Source organism: Phalacrocorax aristotelis, chromosome 3, assembly GCF_949628215.1.
Source record: "Phalacrocorax aristotelis chromosome 3, bGulAri2.1, whole genome shotgun sequence".
NCBI lineage: Eukaryota > Metazoa > Chordata > Aves > Suliformes > Phalacrocoracidae > Phalacrocorax > Phalacrocorax aristotelis.
Window position 1 is genome coordinate 107050612 of NC_134278.1, and position 22138 is coordinate 107072749.

General features: G+C 36.4%; 1 protein-coding gene across 6 annotated transcripts in view; it reads right to left on the bottom strand.

Moving 5' to 3' along the window:
• Nucleotides 1–22138, bottom strand: part of SYT14 (synaptotagmin 14) — a 94801-nt gene that overhangs the window by 11178 nt on the left and 61485 nt on the right. For all 6 annotated transcript variants that reach the window (XM_075088988.1, XM_075088985.1, XM_075088984.1 and 3 more), the window contains 3 exons: nt 21069–21337; nt 18675–19124; nt 2533–2722 (listed from right to left, as the gene is read on the bottom strand). In XM_075088988.1, coding sequence (XP_074945089.1) covers nt 2533–2722; nt 18675–19124; nt 21069–21337 — 909 coding nt within the window. The remainder of the gene's footprint in view (nt 1–2532; nt 2723–18674; nt 19125–21068; nt 21338–22138) is intronic.

The following is a 22138-nucleotide window of genomic DNA, read 5'->3' on the forward strand; positions in this document are numbered from 1 at the left end:
ATTTGATTGTAATACTTGAGATCTGGAGTAGTGATGGACTTGGGCATGAGAATGACTCTGATCTAATTGCTACAAATAGCTGAGGGATGCTTACATCTGAAATTTAACTATGGGTGTCTATTTAAAAATGTAAAGATCTTGGTTGTTAAAATCCATGTATTTATGGATTTAATGTGTTTGCATGCATACACACACATGCATTTAGTGTACAAAAGCTTGTACCCTGTTCCAACAAAATTTCAAAGGATACTAAGCAGCACCTTCTTCTCAGACAAAATATTAACTGCCACACAGAGAAACGAAGACAAATTCTAACATCAAATGTTATTGCCTGCAGGATTTGGCCTATTTGCCTTGTGCTCAGTTGCTAAATGAGTTACTATACAACATACATATATGTAGCAGAGGAGTATATACTACCAAGAAGCAGAAGTGTAGGACTCAATCTGTATTTGCTGCAGAAGCATTTCACAAAAATTGCATAGGCTCACAACCCCTAGACTACAGAAAGGATCACATGCGGGAAAGAATAATTGCTTCACTTTTTGTCATAGTTTCTCAAGACCTGAATAAAAACTGACCCATGCATGTACTTTGCACTATTTATCATGATTTTGGACCACCGATGATCCAAAAAACAAATTTGATCAGAGCATTTTATCATCAACCTTATAGGCCATAGTCTTCATTTTGTGGAAATGATGGCACAGAGAGGGGCTCATATGTGTCCACGATGTGTTGACAGGGAGTTAGAAAATGGCAGTGGTATGCACCTGGGTCCAGGAGTTTACAAGAAGGTGCTACCACTGCTGGAGGGAGGGCAGAGGGATGGCACAAAACAGCCCACAGGAAAAATCTGGATTCCACAATAGTCTGTGCACAGTCCTACCAGACCCAGAATGTGCACTAATTCCAGCTTTATAGAAAAAACAGAACTCCAAACCCACTTTTGCCTAAACAGAACCGGACTATTATTATTATGAATATCAAAACTTCCCCTTATCCATCACAGGGCATGACAAAAGGTAACACACAAGTTCTTCCCACCAAAAAAGGTTAGACAGAACATGGTATTACACAAGACTACATGCTGCTTTCTTGCAATCTGAAACAGATTTTTGACCCCAGTGACTCACGCAACTAGGGAATGAACATATCGGTCTTCAAAACAAGTACTGAACCTCCATCTAACCTGCATATTCTAAATATTAAGAAAAAGTTGGCTTTCTCCAGAGATTCCAGAAAGATAAGCATAAGCCACCTACTGGTTTTTTTGCTTTAAGGGAAGACGTGGTCCCTTCTCTCCCCTTTCATTCCTCCCCCCACCTGTATCCTTGGGCCTTCTTGGCTTTTCCCATCTATTTCTATGCCTTTGTCTCCAAACAGGCAGCTTCTGGGGCAGCTACCTAATTATATAAAAGTATGAGATTCTTCTTTCCCCTTCCTTCTCTGGCCATGTTTACAAAGTCTGGCTCCATCCGTGTGAAAAGTATAGAGAAAGCAAAGTAGAGTAAGGCTGAGCCAGATGTAATTAATGAATGGAGTAAAACATGGGTCAAGAAAGAAAGAAGAGAGCGCCAGTCTGAAATTGCCTGGCTTACTTCCTAAACTGTGAAGACAAAGTGAGATGTGCAAACCACTTATAAAGTGTTGGCAGCCTGCTACATAATCTAGTAGTGTCAGATAATCTGCTAGTGCCATACAAATCTGGGGATTAAGAAACAGAAAGAGGGGCTAAAACCAGAGCCTCCAGACAAAATCAAGAGGAACGGATATGTATGTCTGGCTACAACTTATGTAAATCAGACTCGTAATCTAAAAAAACAATTAAAAAACTTCTTTAGAAGTTCATTACTGAACTTTCTCAGGCTATACCAAAAAGATTAGAGACAGTAAAAACATTCTGTGTGTGTGACATTCCATCTGGCTCCACTTTAAAAGTATATTAAGTTCACAGATATTTCAGACAAATGTATTTTTGAACAAATGCTTGAACACACAGTTCAAGTCCTTTCTGATGACAAACATTCCTTCTGCACTGTATACATGCCAAAGGTCTCAGTTTGCTTCTCCGTTGTCTTCACTGACATTCCCAAGTTACATATATTACTGCCACACATACACAGGCACATAAGCAATTAAAGACTCCAGTATCGAGCCCTCCAGAAACAGGAGTAACTGTTCAGAGTTAATATTAGCTGGCATGTACTTTCTTTTCAAACACCAACTTTTTATTCTTCGCCTGTGATGTGAGGCATTACTAATTTAGCAATTAATCATTACGATAAAGGTAATTTATTAGTCAGTCATCATGAAAAATTAAAACATTCTTGTTAACTTACAATTAATATTTTGAATTTTAGATTTTTTGCTATTTCCCAACTGACTAGAAATATAAAACATGAAACAGATTAGTTGATGATTGCTCTATTTCATTTTGATCGGGTAAGACTAAATGATAGGATTGAAGTCCTTGCTACTGAGAGCCCCGCCAGCACAGAAGCATTAGGATGAAAAAAGATTTTCACTCACTGGGTGGTCTGTTCGCTGCCAAGTTTTTGAAGTGGCTGCCTTTTATCACTTCTGCTGATAATCTTCCAGTTGTAGCGTTATAAAGGAGGCCAATGAGGATTTCTGGAGCTGAGCCATGTACCAGAGACTGACAAGAGGAGGTACTTTCGCTGCAGGACGCTTCTGACATGCTCATTTGAGAGTCACAACCCTATAAAACAGATAAAAAGTTCTATGAGTTTTATGCAACGATGTTACTGGGAAGTCACTTTTTAGAATAAGGCATAGGAAATTAGGAAAGCAACATACTGACAATAACACAAGTTCCATTCAACCACCCAATAAGGAATGTACATCCTTAATATATACTCAGTTTGCACATGTTAGTGGTAACAAAGACTAAAGTGGTCTGGAATTAAAATAATTCTTAATTTTGTGTTTCTGTTGCCTCATAATTCAGAAGAAATAATAGCAGGAAGATGAAGAGCAGCCTTTATGGTTCCTATTTACTTCAATTGCTAAGATAAGACCTGTAACAGAATTTGTCAGCATCCTGGAGAACACCAAACCTTGGATCTTTTACTTTCCAAAAAATGGAAAACACTAGTGAAACTCTGAAGATAATAAAATGCAGGAAATTCTTATTCATCCTTTGTAAAGGTTATTCTCTAGACTGAGAATTTATGAGTAGCAAAGTAACAGAACACATGCAAATAGAAAAATGCACTCTGTCTAAAATAAATTAGCTTACAAGGAATTTAATTGATCCAGGGATACAGAATTGCAATAGACCCTTGGTCTTCTGTGGGAAAGGAAGAATGCTATCCTAAGGCTCTGCAAGCGATGTTTTAATTTCTACCCCGCAAGCTTCCAAAAAACGCAGATATCTCATGCATTCTCACTGTGTCACATCTTTGATGGGAGCCTCTAATATCCATTTTTATCATTTTAACTCCTCATTATTGGCCTTAAAAAAAAAAATTAGACTAATGCTAACAATGCCATAGTTGTTCCTACTTTCATTTCTTGTTTTCATGCACTGGCGCATAGTTGCACCACTGAAAACAAGAAACTGGACAGAATCTAGCCAATGGCAGGGCAATTTGCTTGGTAGCTGGGACCAGACTTTTGAATTACCAGTACATCCCTTTACGATTCTCTCAGGGAAAAAAAACCATAAATTGGATCCACAGATTTTTCAAATACGGCTTGACTCATTTGGGAGTCTCTGGCATTGCTCCTTCAAGGAGTCATGATGATTTTGTGAAGCTGATTCTTCCAAATTCCAAATGTCTCTATCAATTCCAGCAACAGCTGTCAGGGGTGCAAGATCAGTCCTAAAACCTAAATAGCACAAATCCTCATCAAGGTAAAAGTTAATGTTACAAGCAAGTAACTTAATCTGACATATAAAGCCCAAATGCGTTACAGAATCTCAAGTTATAGAAGACATCATACCTACAGGAAGAAATTATGAACCTAAAATAATATCCTTTATACTGACATTTTAACTAGTTCTTCTCAATAGCGCATTTCCATTAAGCCTAGCAGAAATTTCAAGTAATAATCCAGGTCTTCATTAATAAACATTCACTGTTGTTAGCAAATGTCTTCCGACCACTAAAGGAGGACCTCAGCAAAATTCTGACTTCCATTCCCCAAGCTGCAAATTCTGAATTTTACATCTTTATTTCCCCAAAAGTTCTTTATTCAATTCTCCAAGAATAAATTTCAAATGGGTTGCAAATTGTACATTTCTGAAAATGAATTACAAGCATACATTCATTCTCTGGTTCTCGGCACTCACAAAACAGGACACTTTTGATTCCTAACTTCAACAGCAGAATATAAAATGGAAAGTTTATAAGAAAGATGACTTGATTCAGCAGCACACTTGAAAGCCTCAGCCTGTCACAACTGCAGCTATTACTTAAGTTTTCTGGTGTTTTAAAACTGTAGCACATTATCCCTACGGTGCTTATTCGTCTTACTATTTTGTTGGGCCAGGAATTTAACCATAGTCAGCCTGACACTGTTCAAAGCCTAGGTCTCAAATTTGGTTGTGATCATGCTGCAAGTCCACAAAAAAGACATAAGTCAAAGCGAGCAGCTGGGTAACACTCCCTCACAAACCATCAAAGGGCTTTCACATCCATACTGAGAGAAGGTGACGACAGCACTTTTTCCTAGTTGTGACGTATTTGTACAGTTTACTGATGTTCTAATAGGGACTCGGTCTAAATCAGTTTATGATAAACTGATTACAGTGGGTATCAGAATAAGGTTTAGAATGCTAGAATAGTAAATGAGTGATGACTGAGAGGGAATGAGTCCTGAGGTACCTTGAAAGGGAAGAAAGTAGCTTCTGTGCGATGTAACGGAGAAGGGGAAAAACAACTGAAAAGTTAAACAAGTGGGATATTACAAAGTTATGTAAGGGTGGGCTAGAAATATAATTTCTTTACAGCAGAATGCTGAGTGGATGTGAGAAGACAAGACTGCGTTTGTCAAGGCCAGAGAAAAGGATCCCACCAGCTGAATAGGGGAATGAGAAGACCTAGGTGATGCTTCCTATCTGTAAATGGATGGAAATGCAAGTAAGCGGCTGTACCTTGGACCTGCTGCACGTAAAGAACTGGTAGATGCAGCCTTGATGAAAATCTGGAGAGAGGGTCTAACTTAAATGTTTTGCTATAATACTTTCTAAACCAAAATATTTTGCCTGTTGTTTGGAGACAGGTGGCAGGTTTGAAATAAAACAAAAGCGTGTTGTTTAATCCTTAGTGTATAATAAACTTATGAATCTCCTTCCTACAAAATGTTGTGGTGACAGAATTGTAGAGACATTAAAACAAAGTAACCAAATCCACTGAAGAAACAAACTAAACAATATTTTGTTTCCCATTTCACATAAAAAAATGCTCCGACCCATTTTGTTTCATGCTGACCGAAACGTATTTTAAAAAAATACTCTGCTTTTCAATTATGAACTGGAAAATCCTAATATAAAAAAAAAAAAGTGAGAGATTAAGAAGAAAACTGAAGCAGTGAGCTGTGAAGCAGATTAGAAGACAGACTGCTGTTACTGAGTAAAAACAGGGTTAAATGACATAAACCAAAGTAAAATTTCTGTGTCTACGATAAGAGAGAAAACAGAATTTGGGGGCAAGCAGGTAAAACACATGAGAATAAGGGGAAGGTGAGGTTGTATTTTGTCAGCTTTCTTTTGAAAGAAAGCAGAAAGATCCAATGAGGAAGAGAAGAAGAAACAGGAGTCAGGGAAAGTAAAGAGACAACTGATATCAACAACTTTTCATTGCAGGACAAAGTCGAAATCAGGGATACCGAGTATTATTAGATGCCTTTTCAAATGCATTTTCTTCAGCACAGAGTTTATTGTTCACATTGTGGAAATCCATTCATGGTTTTAAGTAAGGTATTCCATGATAATCACATCTATTGGTAAGCAACGTGACTTTGCATGAAGTCCATAAGCTGCTCTAGAATTGAGCAGTTTTTCAAGTCTCTGTTTAGGGTATTTTTTTTTTCCTGTTTGCATAGTCAAAATTCAAGAAGAGTGCTAACAAACTCATCAAGAAAAATAAAGAAGTGAGATTTTTACCTGCTCAAAATACTGTCTTCATGATTACGTACCAAATTGTAAAATATTAACACTGAAATCGCTAATTGGTACAACATGAATATAAACTTAGCTACAACGAAGCTTTCATCTCATGACAACATTACAGTGCTACCAGATGTTTTTCATCTCCATACATATCTGCATTCAATCTATCTGTAGGCCACTTTTATACTGTAGCTTCACTGTGGGAAACGTAATATTTAGACCAAAAGTTATTATTTATTTGAAATAACCTGTCTATGTAAGTTTATTTTTATTTATGTTCCTTTATGAACACTGTGTGCATTTTAGTAAGTAGGGAAAAGGGACTAAGTTTCCATAATAGCAAAGGCCTTTCAAGGTCAGTGAAGCACCAGAATGGACTAGTAAGAACTGTTGTAAAATCTTAAATACAGATTTTTAAGAACTTAGATGAACTGTCAAGCTATTGATGATCTGGCCACAGTGCAAGGAGCTGTCTCTCTCAAGGTTGTCTCCAGGATATTGATGCTAAATCTCTAACCTATTTTTGTCAATTTAGCCATAACAAAAATATATTATTAACAGTAAGGACAAGGAAAAAAACATTAGGTAAAGCCTATTCCAAATATTTGGTTCAAAGGTCTGTCTTACTACAGTAAATTACAAATGTTCAGCTTTTCCATTTTGTAACAGCTTTGCGCAAAGGACCTCAACCTTTCCCATACACACCACAGGACAGTACTTTATTACAAAGTTAAGTGTTGATCAAATAAAATCCGCTTAGAAGAATCGCTGCTTTTCACTGGATTATAAGAGTACTATGAGTTATATTCTACAAAAACTTAATTATTAATTCTCCAAACTATTGTCCTTCATTACTTCTTTTCATGTATTATCTAGGGAAAAAACATAACTTTAATAAATATGTAATAAAAACATTCCCACTAAGTGGTATTTGTATTTCACATGTTCCTATTGTACAAAAGTTGGCAATCAAAAAACCCCACCTCTTTTTTCTCTAGTGCCAATGGAAGTGAACACATACAATGCATGTCAGACCTGAACCCCAAGAAGTATTTTCAATAATCTTTTTCTCTGCCCTCTAACAACATAGAGAATCCTCTATTTGCAACAGTGATAATACATGTAAGATGTATTTATTTTTCTTCCTTCACCATAATTCCATGGAAACAGGATATTTGTTACTTACATATTCATATCCTACTGTTATTTTTCTATACCCTGAAGTTCTGCTTACAAATTCTGCTCTTAAGCCAACTAGAGTTAATCACAGGGAATAACGTGGCCATGCTCTGAGGGCAGTTAAAAGTTCATTTTCCTCATTGCACAGGTTAAAATCATGACTGTGTAGGCTTATGAAACAAGAACATCTGATTCCCTTGGCTTTTCAAAATATACACAGGAAAGATGAAACCTTGCTGACAATCCTTCAGCAACAAAAATCTGATTCACAGCATGTTACTTGTCAAAATGTCTCTCTCAAATTTTAAATGTTAATGTTATACCACTAATCTCTTAAAGAACTTTTTTGCGCATTACTTTCTTCTGCTTCTATATCAATACAACTGAGAGGTTAGGGAAGGAAATTTGAATCCTAGTAGGCAAAAGAGGGAACTGAATCCAGGTCTCCAACATTTTACATAAAAGTGTTCATCTCAACCACCAGCCCAGTGCTGAACCCTGAAGCTAGTGTTCCACTTTGAGGCAAAAGCTTGCTGAGGTGATGAGAGCCCTCAGGCACCAAACAGGCTCCAGACCAGCTCTTAGCCTGGAGCCCATCCCCTACTTCAGCTCTGAGAGCCAGAGAGGAGGGGAAAACCGAACCTAGAGGCTGCACATCCCTCATTAGTGGCTTAAGCACTAGATGCTTTATAAAAACATGTTTCAAAAATAAAACACTTTTGAAAAAATATCGAGATCGTTCCTGGGAAAGAGAACTCAAACCACTTGAATTCAGCCCTGAAAACAGAGGGATGTAAAATAATTAGGAATATCAAAGAATGGAGCTTTATAATTTTGAATCCTGGCATCTAAATCCCACTCATGTACTATACTGGACACTTTGATGCTTTTGCAGAGATGTTTGCCTCAGTTCCTCATCCCTTCTGCTTCTGTTTCCCCTAACTCATGGAAGAACTGTGAGGATTGACATAGTTGAAAAAGGAAGTCCTCAAGAATAAAATACTCATAACAAAACAGTTCCTTTAAATAACTGATACTCTTTCTGTATACTAATACCTGCAGGAAATATCAATTTTTTCTTTCTAAAGGTAGAACCCAAGTGTTACATGATGCCCAAAACAATATTAAATATTTGAAATAAGTTTATTAAGATTAACAATAATAAAATTTAGCAAAGATATTGCAAAATAAGACTGAAATCAAGAAGCAAGTGCCAAAAAAGGTCTTTTTTGTTGTTGTTTAAAAAGGTGTCTTTCTGTACTGTATACCGTTGTCATTTTGAGGGTTTGGTGACTTAAAAAAATACCTGATTTTACATGGTGTCTATCTGGATGTTCTAGTTGTTTTGGTGGTTTTTTTTTTTGTGGTTCAGGGTTTGTTTTTTTTAAAAAGAAAACCAATACTTTTGAAATCATAAAAAGCTACCCATCTTCACAACATGTTAGGGAGGAAATTCCAATTCCTGTTGTAGCTGGCTGGCCTATATAGTAAAATTAAGAGAACATATAGTTATCGGTATTTTGCTTTAAACTAATAACCTGAACTTGCAAACACTAAAACGCATAGTTTTAGGCATCTCAAAGATTCAAGTTTAGGAAAGCATCCTTATTTATGACAGGTAATTATTTGGGTTTTTTGTTTGTTTGTTTTGGGTTGTTTTTTTTTTTTTGCTTAATAGCTTCCTTGAAGCATGTTCCAGTTAAGTGTAATGTGCATTTTTATTCAGGTATGTAACACTTCACAGTATTAATATCTAAGTCAATGTAAATCACAAATGTAAATGGAAATATTCTAATAGTATTTCCATTATGCAACTTGATTTTAGGAATCACCATTATTTATTTCAGATAGAATAGAATGCTTTAAAAATTAGCAGGAATTCCTATTCAAAATGTCCAATTTAAAAACCTTTAGCAAATAAGTACATTCAATGTCGACGGTATTCACATCAAATATGGAATTGCTTTGATTATTAAACTACTGTTAATGTAGTTGAAAAATCAGATCATCTGAAGTGATAAAATTCACATTTCTCATCAAAAGCTTCTGTTCTACCTTGTTTTTTACTCTCAAGAGAAAAAACATTCTGGATGCAGAATTTTTCAAAACATCGTTCTCTCACAGCCGAAACACTGGAAAATGGAGATCAAATGAAAAATAATAATTCTTTTATTCACTACAGTCAAGGGACTAAAACCTTCAAAATTCTATGCACAGCTTTAATTTACCATAGATACTATAATGTACAGAGATAGAAACCCTCCTTAGATACATGAAGATACTACACAAATTTCAATTTTAAAGTAATTCAAAATTAATTAATTTTAATAAAAATTAAATCTTTGTGGGTTTTCTAATAAGAATACAGTATTATTAAAATGAAGTTTCTTTTCAAATTTCATGCTACCATAATTTATTTATATAATGAAAATGACAAAATAAAATGTATATACTCTTAATAATGGCAAAACAACACTCCACTTTTCTGAAAGATTTTGAACAAGTTCACAGCAAGATTTCTGTGTTTTTAGATTTCATGAGAATTTGCTAGTAGTACTTTGTGTCTGAAAGTTTTAAAAATTAACAGCTCTGCAGAACAAAACATCCTCAGCAGAAAGGGAAACATTTCAATTTTTCTGTAACTTCTATTTGTCTGCATTTAAATTACACCTTTGGTTTCCTTGCCACATTACGAAAGGTCACCTAGTTGTTCCATAGACTTAATGGGCCTGAAATTTGCACAGCAAACCTAAGCAGCAGCGGAGGTAATTGGAAATGAATGTACAACGGAATTTACAGCGTTTACAGAAGTGCTCTGTTTTTACATTGCAAATGTCTAGCAACCTTTTATACAGCCACAGGTGAGGGAAGGAAAAGAGGCAAGAGGCCTTTTATTACTGAATTCTGTTTTCTGAGATAAGACATGTAGCATAAAGAAACATTCAAGCACTAAAAGCTGTTAGATGTTTGTGCTAGCAATTTAGTTAAGAACATCTGACACAAAATGCAGACATTTTACCTGCATTCCTGATGAAGCTATGCTAACAGCTCCTACCCAGAGTCACTCATATCCCCCTCGTCTCTTTAATCCCTGTCAAACTTCTAACACCACGGAGATGTTACTGTGGGACAGCTTCCAAGACCACAGATGTCCTTAAATGACAATGTTCCGTCTGGATGGAGTTACTCTCTATGATCACTGGGGAGATTAATGGCAAATAATTTCATTTTTCTCTTTTCTCTCTTGATTACACTCTCTTAAACTGGGAAAAGAGAAATAGATTCAGTGATCAAACAGTAAGCATAATTTATGAGTAGTCAATCTATGGACTAGTATTTGATTGCATAAACATTCATGCAATTATTTTTCACAATGAACAAGTCCATAACATTAAAGGTATGGTTATAACACATTTGTCATTTAAACTATTTGCAATGAACAGTTCACCCAGCTCTAACTAAATCTGCTAGTGGTACCCTTCTGATTTGTTCAGGTCATGTTTAATCTCATGATCTGAGGATTACCAGGTGTTTGCAGTTGGAAGGGGTCTGCTTCAGTTCTTCAAGCTACCATACACACCACAAAAAAAGGCAAGAGGTAGAGATAAGCTGGATTCTCCTGGGGCCAGCTGACAGCTGATTAAGCCCAACAGAAAGACAGGAGCTGTGAAAGATGCAGCTCAAGGCAGACAATATGAGGGCCGAGCAAGGCAAAAGGCTAACACACTAAGACTAAAAGGATCCCTTGCTAAAGGCAGCCCCCTATGAACAGAAATATTTATCTGATACCAAGTACAGGTTGCTTGAATATACAAAAGAAGTGATTACCTGGAGATCGTCAAGTCTGAAATGAAGAATACTAATGAAGAACACTTAGGTTATACTGCAAAGCCCACAGGAAGAAAGAAGAATCACCCAGCAAGTAAACCAAAACCTAAAATTAAAATTTCCACAAACATGTAAGTTCTAAATTTGCAGACTAGATAACGACATCTGTTTGTGCAACGTCTCTGATTAGGATTTCCTACAATGAAAATAAATTGGAGGAAAACACTGAACATGCTTTTGCTGAAGGGTGCTCAAACCCACAAACAGAACTGTTTGTGTTATTCCTTTTTCTTGTTTCCTTTAACAACAGTAACAAAACTGAGATGATGTTTGTGTGTACACACACATGCAAACAAGAAATAATTTTAATTATAAGAGAATAAAATAGTTGGGAAACTCAGTCTTTCTAAGGGAAACAGAATTTTCACTTGAATTCAGAAGTTAAAGAATATATCTCCGCTGAAAATGTTGCTTGAAGAAGATTTAAGCAGCAGCTTATAATCCTCAAAAGTGGAAATTTTATGCTAGTGACAACCTTGATAATGTTTACCTGTAACTCCTACAAAGCCACATCTGGGAAATCTACAGTATGTTTTTATAGTACGCATCTTTTCCTTACTGCTCTTTGAAATTGCAGTCCAGGTTGGGGGATCATACTTATGTCACAGAGAATGAGAGTCTGAGAATCCAGAGATACCCGATGAAATTCTCGTTGCTCTAGCTTTATGTATTAATGAGCGTTTCCCCCCCATCTTATTTGTTCAAAGATGATCAAAACTAGACATGAATTCTAGACAATATGTTTGTCACTGATGGACTGGCTTTCTGAGGAAATAAGAATATTGCTCAAGAGGATTACTTTGATTTAATCTAGAACAGTCATTCACAGCCTGTCATTTGACTGGGGGCGTTTTAGACACTGAAAAGCATCATCAGAGACTCAAAATAGTATTACCATGTCTGAAATATAGTTTCCATTATATGCTGACCCAAATATCAAAGACTGCGGTGATCACACTGAGTAAATAACTTTTTTTCAAGCAACTCATTGATTAAAGGCAAAAGATACCAGTTTTTAATTGTTCTTTTACTCAGTGCACAGATATTAAGATAGAGGGACAAGAAACAACCTTTATTCTGGATATGTGATCAACTGAGGATAGATTAAATTCTTTACAGTACTGACTTCAAAGAATTCTCCCAGTACCCTACAATCAGGGTCATGGTAATAGATCTAGTTACCAAAGTAGGAACTTGCCTCCCATCTGGATATCAGCAAGGCAGTTGGAAATTAATGTTAAATTCAAGTTCTCATTTTGCTAATATGTTGAAGAAAGCCCTGGCATTACACTGGCATTTTTTTAAACCTCTAAAAACCTGAAGACCAGGTGGACTTTGCTAACTCTGCCATGGCAGTGGCATGTATATTCAGAATGCTTTGACTGTCCGTATTGGTCAGCATCTCCCAGAATTGGAATATAAGTACCACTTTGATAGCATTTTTACTAGCCCTATTATCCATGACTGTCAGCAATAACTGGAATAAAATTATTCTTCTTGTATCTTGCAAAAAAGTCCAGCAATAAAAGCTAGAAATGCAAATTAATTGAGAAATGTGGTGGATATACAAGGTTTAACTAAGGGCTCTCAGAACCGCATAAGAAGTCAGAAACTTGTTTCCAGAGAATTAGGATTTTTCATTTGGAAAAGCTTTATACTCTTTAAATTATCAATAGGACAGGAATCACAACCCTAGCTAGCCTGGACTTGGCAGAATGACACACGTTGATTGCTGCTTTGTGGAAAGCTTCCCGAACTGATCTTGGACTTGATTTTCAATGGATAAATAGCAGCAATATGGCCCATGCCTACAATGGTATAAGGCAGAGCATTCTGAAAACAAAGATCCTTCTCTTGATCACAGTAGAGATATCGAGAAACCCATGAAAGGGCTGAAGTACTGAATTTAGTTACAGAGTTTAAAGCAAGTTGCAAGGACTATCGCCTCTTACGCTGGATTCATTAAAATCACTGGATATGAATTTCTGTAGAGGTTGAGGAAACATTCTAGCATTTCTGGGTAGCTTGCTTGGAAGGCTTGTTCAGTCTGTGACAACAATAACCCTATCACCCTCCATGACAGTAATCAATTATCAAAAACAAGCAGCATATGTTGAAACTGTCAACCATTTTGCTCCTGAGATGACAGAATGGCTACAGTCACTGGAGACAAGCTGTGACTGTAAGAAAAAAAATATTCTTGAAAACTATCTAAAAGTGTTCTACAAAGTATTCAGGTTATTCTATATGGGACTTAAACAGTCTCACAGTCTCAATGCCTACTCCAGTCCTTCCTGGATGAATAGATTAATTATATGCCAAAATTTGCCATGAATGATTAGACATATTTACGTAAGAAAAAAAAATCAGGAGCAAATAGCACTGATTTGGAAAGCCCATTAATTTTTAACTGTGCCAACTGAATTATCTAGTGGGTAGTCCTTAGCATCTGGTCAGACTCTATTTGAGGTCCCAAAATGTTCGTCTTTTACAACAGCGCAGACACACCATTGGCTTTAGAGCATAGTAGCTACAGTTGTCTTTGGGTTCTCCCCTCCTGCTGCTATATCCTGATGATGTTCTCCAGGAACACCATGCAAAGGCATACGAGTTGAGGCAGCTGTGCCACTGAGAAGACAACGGCTGCTGCTTGCTGATACTGCCGTGAAATCCTACACAACCAGCCAAACACAGGCAGTCCACTTCATTTGCCAGGTACTGCCACGTTCTCCTGCCCCCTCAGTAACACGATCACCATTTTCCAATCACCTAATAATTTTCTTCGAAGAAAAAGAAAGTGTCATCTTTCTTACTGTGTCAAAGGACTAATTCAGATCTTCCATGTTTTACACCACTAACTCAAATGAATTCCGCAAGCTATTCCCAAGATAAGAATGTGCTCAGTGTTGAAAGATAATTGCCCCTTACTTTGATGGACACAATTTTTACAATCTAACTGAAAGCATTTATGCAGCATCACATAGGAACTGGTCCTTTCCGGCAGAATTCTAGTTAAATAAAATACTATGAGCAAAATCTTTTGAGTCTTTTTTTTCTCCCCTCTAGACAAGTCTTAGTCATTTTTTTCGTTATCTGTTCTAAAGTATTGTACTAGTAGCTACTATTCAGTAAAGATATATTTATATATATGAATTTTAGTATTTAGCCTTCAAAATACGATCCTGAATAGATCATGCCATAAGAACACAATAGTGAAGTCACCAATAGGCCTAAAATATTAGGATTTGCCCAAAACCTGACAGCTCAACTCTATAATGGTCAAGAATGCACAAGGAAGAAATACCACTCAAAGCTTTTTTCTGAGTTTATCAACTGATAAACATCCATTAGAAAGAATACTGAAGATAAGCCATGCAATGGACAACATGTAACGAATGCCTCAAGCACAGCGCATAAACCAACATATACTAGACAACCATTGTCCTAAAAGGGGAGTGAGCATGAACGTGTGTGTGCAAGAGCAAGCATTTGTATATACTGCATGCATAAATCCCCGCGCTCAAAAAAATCATTAAAGTAACTCTCAAACACTCTCGATATTTATAGTCAACATAAACAAAATAATCCTTTAAGCACGTATGGGTGTCTACACCATCCACTCTTTGTTATACGGATCACATCTGCGAGTTCAATATGTTGGAAATGAAGAATGTTATAGAACGAAAGAAAAATAAATTTAATTCTCTACAGCAAACATCTTGTAATTGACAATCCGTAATGAACAATTACTAATTTACTTAGCATTAAGAGGTGTGTTTCAGTCATTGAAACTGTACTTCCAGAAGCAATAAAAAAGAAAAATCTAAAACACGATCGTTCGTTGTTATTCTACATCAAAAAGCAACCTATGGGATGGTGAAGAGGATTACACTTTTTTTTTTTTTTATCTTTTCCAAACAGATTTCACTCAATAAACTGCTTATATGTTTTTAGAATCACATCATACTGGAGGCTGTTGTTCGCTGTCAGGAAAATTTCTTTACTTGAGAAGAACGAAGAACAACTAAAAACAGGTCCACAGGGATTTCTTGAAGAAAAATAAACATCACAATGGATTCTAAACTCCAAGGCAGGTGAATAAAAATTTGTCTGCCATTGTAGACTAAAAGGAAAATGTCTCTAAAAGGATCAACAAAGGTTTGCTGGGTATAGCAAACTATACCCAGACAAAACCACAATGAATAGCCCTGCTATTAACTTTTGATGCAATTGCCACTTTATAAAATCTGAAAAGGACAGTCTCAGATCACAGTGACGACCACACTCTGGATAGCCCATATTGGTTCTGTCACTTCTCCCTCACTCAAACATAACACTGAACTTGGAAGGAAGGGTGTGATAAATAAGGGGGCCCGAGTGTACTGAGTGAGGAGAATTCCCTGTTACGTGGGAGAACAGCAGCAATGCAGGACTGCTAAAGACAAACGGCAATAGGACTGTGGATAACAGCTGCTAATTCAAGATGTTATACGCAATGTAGGAAGGTGAGGAGCAGGGTGAAATCTTGGGTGAAGATGATCGTTTGTGAATATATTTGTAAATTTGAAGCCACATGTAGCTTTGAAACCTACTTAAGGAACATACTAGTATCAGGTACTGACGACACGTACTTATCCACATTTTAGGGATAACCAGAGAGTTGCAGGCTTGCTCACGTGAGCAGGCCACTATGTTTCAAAGGTGCTGAACTTACTGGTCTACCTTTAACAAGATTCACTTGTGAATAGCTTTAAGATATGCCTGAAAAAATGCTACACTTCACAGGATATGAACTGTTCTATACAATCAGAAGGCAGATGATTAGCTAATAAAACACAAATATAACACCAGGCACAGACAGAAGCAAATAAAATATATTTCTGCAGAAGAGATTAGCGTAGGTGTTTCAATGGATTAGGAAGTTTCAGCGACAGAAGCTGTATTTAATATATAAAATCCATATAATGAGAAGCAGTGGAAAAAATAGGGCAACTGTCATGTGTCCCAGAAATATCTTCTAAAAAAAGCTGTCAAATATAAACACTTCACAGCAACAAAACATTCTGCAGCTGAACAACACAAATTTAATTCAGAATTTACAATGTACTTCAATGGATTTTATAATTGCAAAACCCCCAAACAGCTAGATCTCTTGAAATTGAAACAACACTTACCATCTCCTGTTAAATAACTCCAGCCTGGCATTAATGATTAGTTGGACATAAAGATTATTGTTGGTTTATTCTAACAAAAGGACAGTTGAGAAGAAATACAACCAATGCATATAAATAGACCCACAGGCAAATACCTGAGAAGGGGAAGAACTGATTAAAGCTCAAGGACCATGCTGGCATAAGAACAAACCGTTATAAAGTGGTCATGAAGAAATTCAGGTTGGAAATGAAACAACCTGATATTTTCAGATGAAAATTCACAAATTTGTGATCCGGATGACCTGCTGTCTGCAATAACATGCGCTTGAACTCAAGTGACCCAGGATGCCACCCCCTTCCAGTCATACATCCTAAAACCACAATAATTTTTATCACTCTTGCAACAAAATAACTGTATGTTATCTCCTATAAGAGATCTAGTCAATGAAATATATATGAAATGAAAAAATATTCTATCGGCTAATAATAATAATCACAATTTCCAAAGGTTTAAAAACTGGTTTGAGTAGTTCCAAAAAAACCATGGATCCTCATTTAAGCTATCAAGACTATGGAGGTTCCTTTCCAGCAACAGGTAGGGCTAAGATAAATCTGCCTAAACCCTGTTACAGCAACAAACTTTGGAAGATACTTTCACGTCCTACCAATATTCCTTATTCTTATTCCTTCCCACCAGAAAATAAGGAGAAAAATGCAGATATGGCACCCCTTACCATCAGAGAAAATAAATAACAGTCATGCCTTCTGGAATTTGTTTTTACTCTCCCTGCTACAAAAGCTCAAGAATGTAATACAGATGAATAACCAATGTACATACAGGATATACCAGTCAATCAATAGCCTGGCCCATTCACTGGCCTTTTTCACCGACTTTGGTAAATTTTATACCAGAACCTACTGAAAACACACACTGATTTAGCAACTACATTTAGAATATTAGATGTTTTATTCATGTTGTGCTTTTCTCCTAGCTGTGAAATGAACAAACTCTGCATTAGGAAAGTTCACACTAGGTAAGTGAACCGCTTCACCCTTGGAAGAAGGAATCATAAAAAAGCTGTTCTATTGTCAGTTGATCCTCCATCAGATCCAAGTTTTAGTCTCAGCTTTTACTAATTTTAATTAATGTATTTTTAGTCATTAGATACAATGGCATTTTGAGTGTCTTTTCTAACACTCATGTTCAACAGAAATGTCATTTGAATTGATCCAAACATTTTTGAAAATGCAGAACAAATTAATGGGATTGTCCCACCTGAAAAAAAATCTTTTCCTTTCTTTCCCTTCTCATCCTTTTTTTGGCAATTTTAAAAAAAACAAAACACCAAACAAAAAACCCAAACAAAACAAAAAACCCAACCCCACACACAACGTCCAAATAAGGATGCCCTTGCTGAATCACCTTCTCTTTCCCCCTAAAGTCCATTATTTAGTCCACATGCAGCTCTTCAGCAATGAACATTAAAGCAGTCCTAGTCTAGGAAGCCCTGACCATATCACCACAAACATTTGCCTGGACAAAGGCATACTTAAATACTTACAAAAAAGGAAGAGATGATACTGATCACTGCCCATACAGTGATCTCCTGTTGTTTTTGATAGTGATACCTAAGTTTACCCTTAATTACTACCGCTCTGTTTTATTAAAAATATTAAAGTTAAATTATTTTTGGGGACAGAAAATTTTGCTCATCAGATAGGTAGGTGTTTTTTTCAGCAAACAAAAGTCCTTTTCAGTTTGAACTACTTTTCACACTATGTTTCACTTCAGACTGAACCAGAAATCAATTATTTACAAGGTTCTAAGCTGAAGTTATTAAAAATGTCTTTGTGCTCTCAAAATTCCTCTTTCCTGTCTTTCTTGAAAGGAAAATACCTATTGCAACCAAGATTTAATTGCAACAGATGGAGGGCACTCGCTAGTGTAGCTTTTTTTCCTCCCCTCCCCCTTTTTTCTTTAATTGAAATGCTGTGGGTAGCAGAGTAAAGATTACACTATTAAATAAATATCTATGTATTTGCATGTATACATATATACATATATTCACCACTATATCCCTATTTATAGACTGGAAATGTCTAAGTAATTAAAAGGAAAAATATGGGCAGCTTTTGCAGGTGGAAAGTGAATGTACTTACAGAAGCTCTAAGGAAATTACCGTTCTGCTAATACGGCGCTACGACTGTTGAAAAAAATTGGGTGGATGTGATGACTATAAATATACACACTATTCTTACAAAATTCAGGACACTGTATATCACTGCATTCTTATTCTGCCTCATTTAATACTCACAGACAGACTGTAAGAAGGTTCCAGCATCACTGGCACTGACATCTTCCCTTGAAGATTCAATTTTGTTAAGTAAAAAATCTTTTCTCCCACAATCCTCTCTTTTTTCATGCGACGTACGCTGTACAGTCTAAAGCGAACTGCATAATTCCCAATCATTTCAGACTCAACGTGATTAAATTTGAACGTCTCTGTGAAGACAGGGCACGGTCCCCGTTGGATGCTGGTTTTTGCTCTCTGCTTCTTTATAGGGAGAAGAACTAGGTGTACTTGCCACGAGCTTCCACCTGTCCTGCTGTATGTGGGAATGTCTGTGACAGCTGTCACTGTCACCAAAAGCTTCTGTTCCTGTGAGTCATAGTCAAAAGTCACATCCAGTGTGCCATATTTAGCTACTGGCTCAGGATCAAAAGGTTTAGGAAGCTGTGAAGATGATCCCCGAGCTGACATATCCTGAAGAAGAAGAAAAGCTTTTTATTTATTTATTTATTGTATTCTATTATTAAATCTAGCATGGAAATAATATGGCTTTTTCTATGCAATATAAAGTGACTATAATATTTTTGTTCATTTCATAAACAAGGTAAATAAACACCAAAAGCCTGAGGAGATGGCTGACTAGCAGCCAAGAAGAAATCAAAAGACTTTACCTGGCCAATACTGCCAAAAGCCAGGATCCAATCAGACAGAGCCCAGATTAAATTAGGCTGTATTTATGATCTCTTCTTCCATGCCCCACAAGTTAAAATCCAGACACATTTATTACAAGGTAGAACTACCTTATTTCTGTGCGAGTACACGCACATTTTTAAGTTAAGGTATTATAGTCCTTTAAGAGCTGGCTAGTGATAGAGAACACGGTGAGACTCCAGCAAAGAATACAGGAATTACAACACTGACTTGCACGTGCAGCTCTTGCTGCAGTCCACAAGGGCTCTACAGATGTGCCAAAAATTATCATGGCTTTATTAATGTAATTTTACTAGAACTGTGTAGACGCTTCTGTTTTGAACACACTTTCTCCACTTTCTGTAAATGCCATCAGCCCTAAAACTGTATTGTAAACTGATTTTTAAATTGTTTATTGTCAATTCAAATTTTGAACAAAATATTGGTTCCCTATATTGTTAAAACTGCTTGTTTGATAGTGGTACTGAAACACAAAACATTCACAAGTACAAGCCAATGTACTGTTCATAAAATAAGTTATTCCAAGTAGGTAAAACAAATGTATTTCCTGTGTATTTTCGTACTATCAAAGATACACTTGTTCACGTAAATGAACCGATGACACAATGAAGACTTTTGGATTAAAAAATTGTAATGTTATTATTTTAAACTGGTTGCTTCATAGCTATGGAGGTTCATTCCTCTGAAAGCTTAATTCCTCAGGTTGTTGACTGGCTATAAAATTTGGCAGTGTTCTCACTTCTTATTGGGTTTGCTTACATTAATGACTGGTTTGACACAAAACAGGAAGAACTAGGATTAGATTTGCTGCAATCTGTTAGGGTTCAAAGACTGTATGTATACACTATGTCTTCACCTGCAATGAAGATCATACAAGATTGTGGTCCTAGCTGACCATCAGGTACGTGTAGACAGCTAGCTACTGGATGACCTTGCATTCAGGTAGCGGGTGGGCCTTCCAGATGTTGCACCAACACCCCAAGTATGCAACTTCAGCTTACCAAGAGGTCTACTAAGACACAAACAGCTGTTGGCACATCAGGAGCGCTCCCTAACATGCACTTTAAAACTTCAGGTAGAGACAAAGGACAAATTTGTACCAAAAAGAGCCTCTTCTGCACATGACATCACTGATGCAGACTTATCCATAGACGTCAGTGCAGTAACTGGTGGTTAAAGACATTTCAAGGAAATACATGTCAGAAAAGAGGATTTTTTCAAAGTAAAAATAAATAGATGTCATTACAGTTTGTAGCAGAAAAAAGGAAAAATAAGTGGAACAAATCTCTACACTACCACCAACAATGTAAAAAAATTCTTTGTAATAATTTCTTTTCATAAAAGACATTTTACATTACAGGGTGTTCAGTTTGAAAAGTGTAAATAATTTTTTTTTTTTGTTATTTGAAAAATTGTGCGGAAGAAAAAGAATTCTGACTACAGTCCTTATAGAGCTACAAAGTTTCCAGATTTGTTTAAAGCAAAATTCACTCTTTCTGGGATCTTGTTTGAAAGTTAAGATGCCGTAAAGATAACTATAAAGAACAATCTGAAATCTTATTGTAATACTTTCTGATGAACTAACTTTTTTAAAATGAATGAACCACAGTATTAGTGTTCGTATCTGTACATTGATCTTTTGGGGAAAAGAAATCTCAAAAGGTTGCACTGCATGATGCTTCAGAACACACAACTGTTTTCACTTACCTCTGGACTAAGGACAGCTGTGCTATCACTTGGTACATCCTCCTCATATCCCTTGTTATGAAAGCTTTCTATTTCATGTCCCGTGCTTCCCTCGCTTGGGCACTTATATGAACATCTTGGACTGTTGCTACACTGGGAAAATTCACATTTACCATCTCCGACTTCAGAAGGCGTACATGAAAGATGAGGAGAACCACTATCATCCTGGTATGGAGGCGGCTGCAGTTCATCTAGTGGAGGTGTTCTTCTCATCCTCTGAATGCAGTTCGCTGAGAATAAGTGAAAATTCTTTACTTACTTTCCGATTATTTACTGTTGAAACAGTTCTGCAGAAAACAGTAAGTCCAAATATCTAGACAGAGTATTTTTAAAAAAAAAAATCTATGTCTTTTTTTTACTTTCCATTTTAAATTAGATAACAAATACTACTGAAAAAAATTTTTTAAAAATGGAAACAAATGATCTCTCAAATGAAAAAGATGTGGGGGAAAAGCGAAGTATTAAATATATAGTCACAATGGACCATGTAAACCATATATAAATAAATATAGCACAAATGACAAAAATTCTAAGCTTGATTTTCAGGGATGCTTACCTTGCAAAAACCTTTGGATATGTTAAGTCAGATTCTGTGCAGGTGGAATGCAGACCAATTAAGGAAACAAAATGCACTCCCTAAAGCCATGACATCAAACTTCTGATCACCTCCTATGCTGTTACTCACCCAGGGAGATACTAAATTAAACTCTGAAAACAAATAAGGTACTAATAAAGGCAGACACAAACCTTTTCACACAAGTGAACTATGATCACCGGTGAATTTAATAAGGGAAGCAGTGTCTCATTCTTTATTACTTGTTAAGGACAGCTAAAGGGTACGTACCCAGTGTCTACAAGTTAGACACCAAGTCCAGTCACTAAAGACAGTGGAGAAAGGACCACAAGCAATCTTGTGCTTGGGATGAATACTTGATGCTGACCATATCTGCTTCACGCTATAGAAATGTGGTTATACGTCTCCTTAGAAAATAAATCCAGAATGCATGGCTATGGATACAGAAAGTTAATTC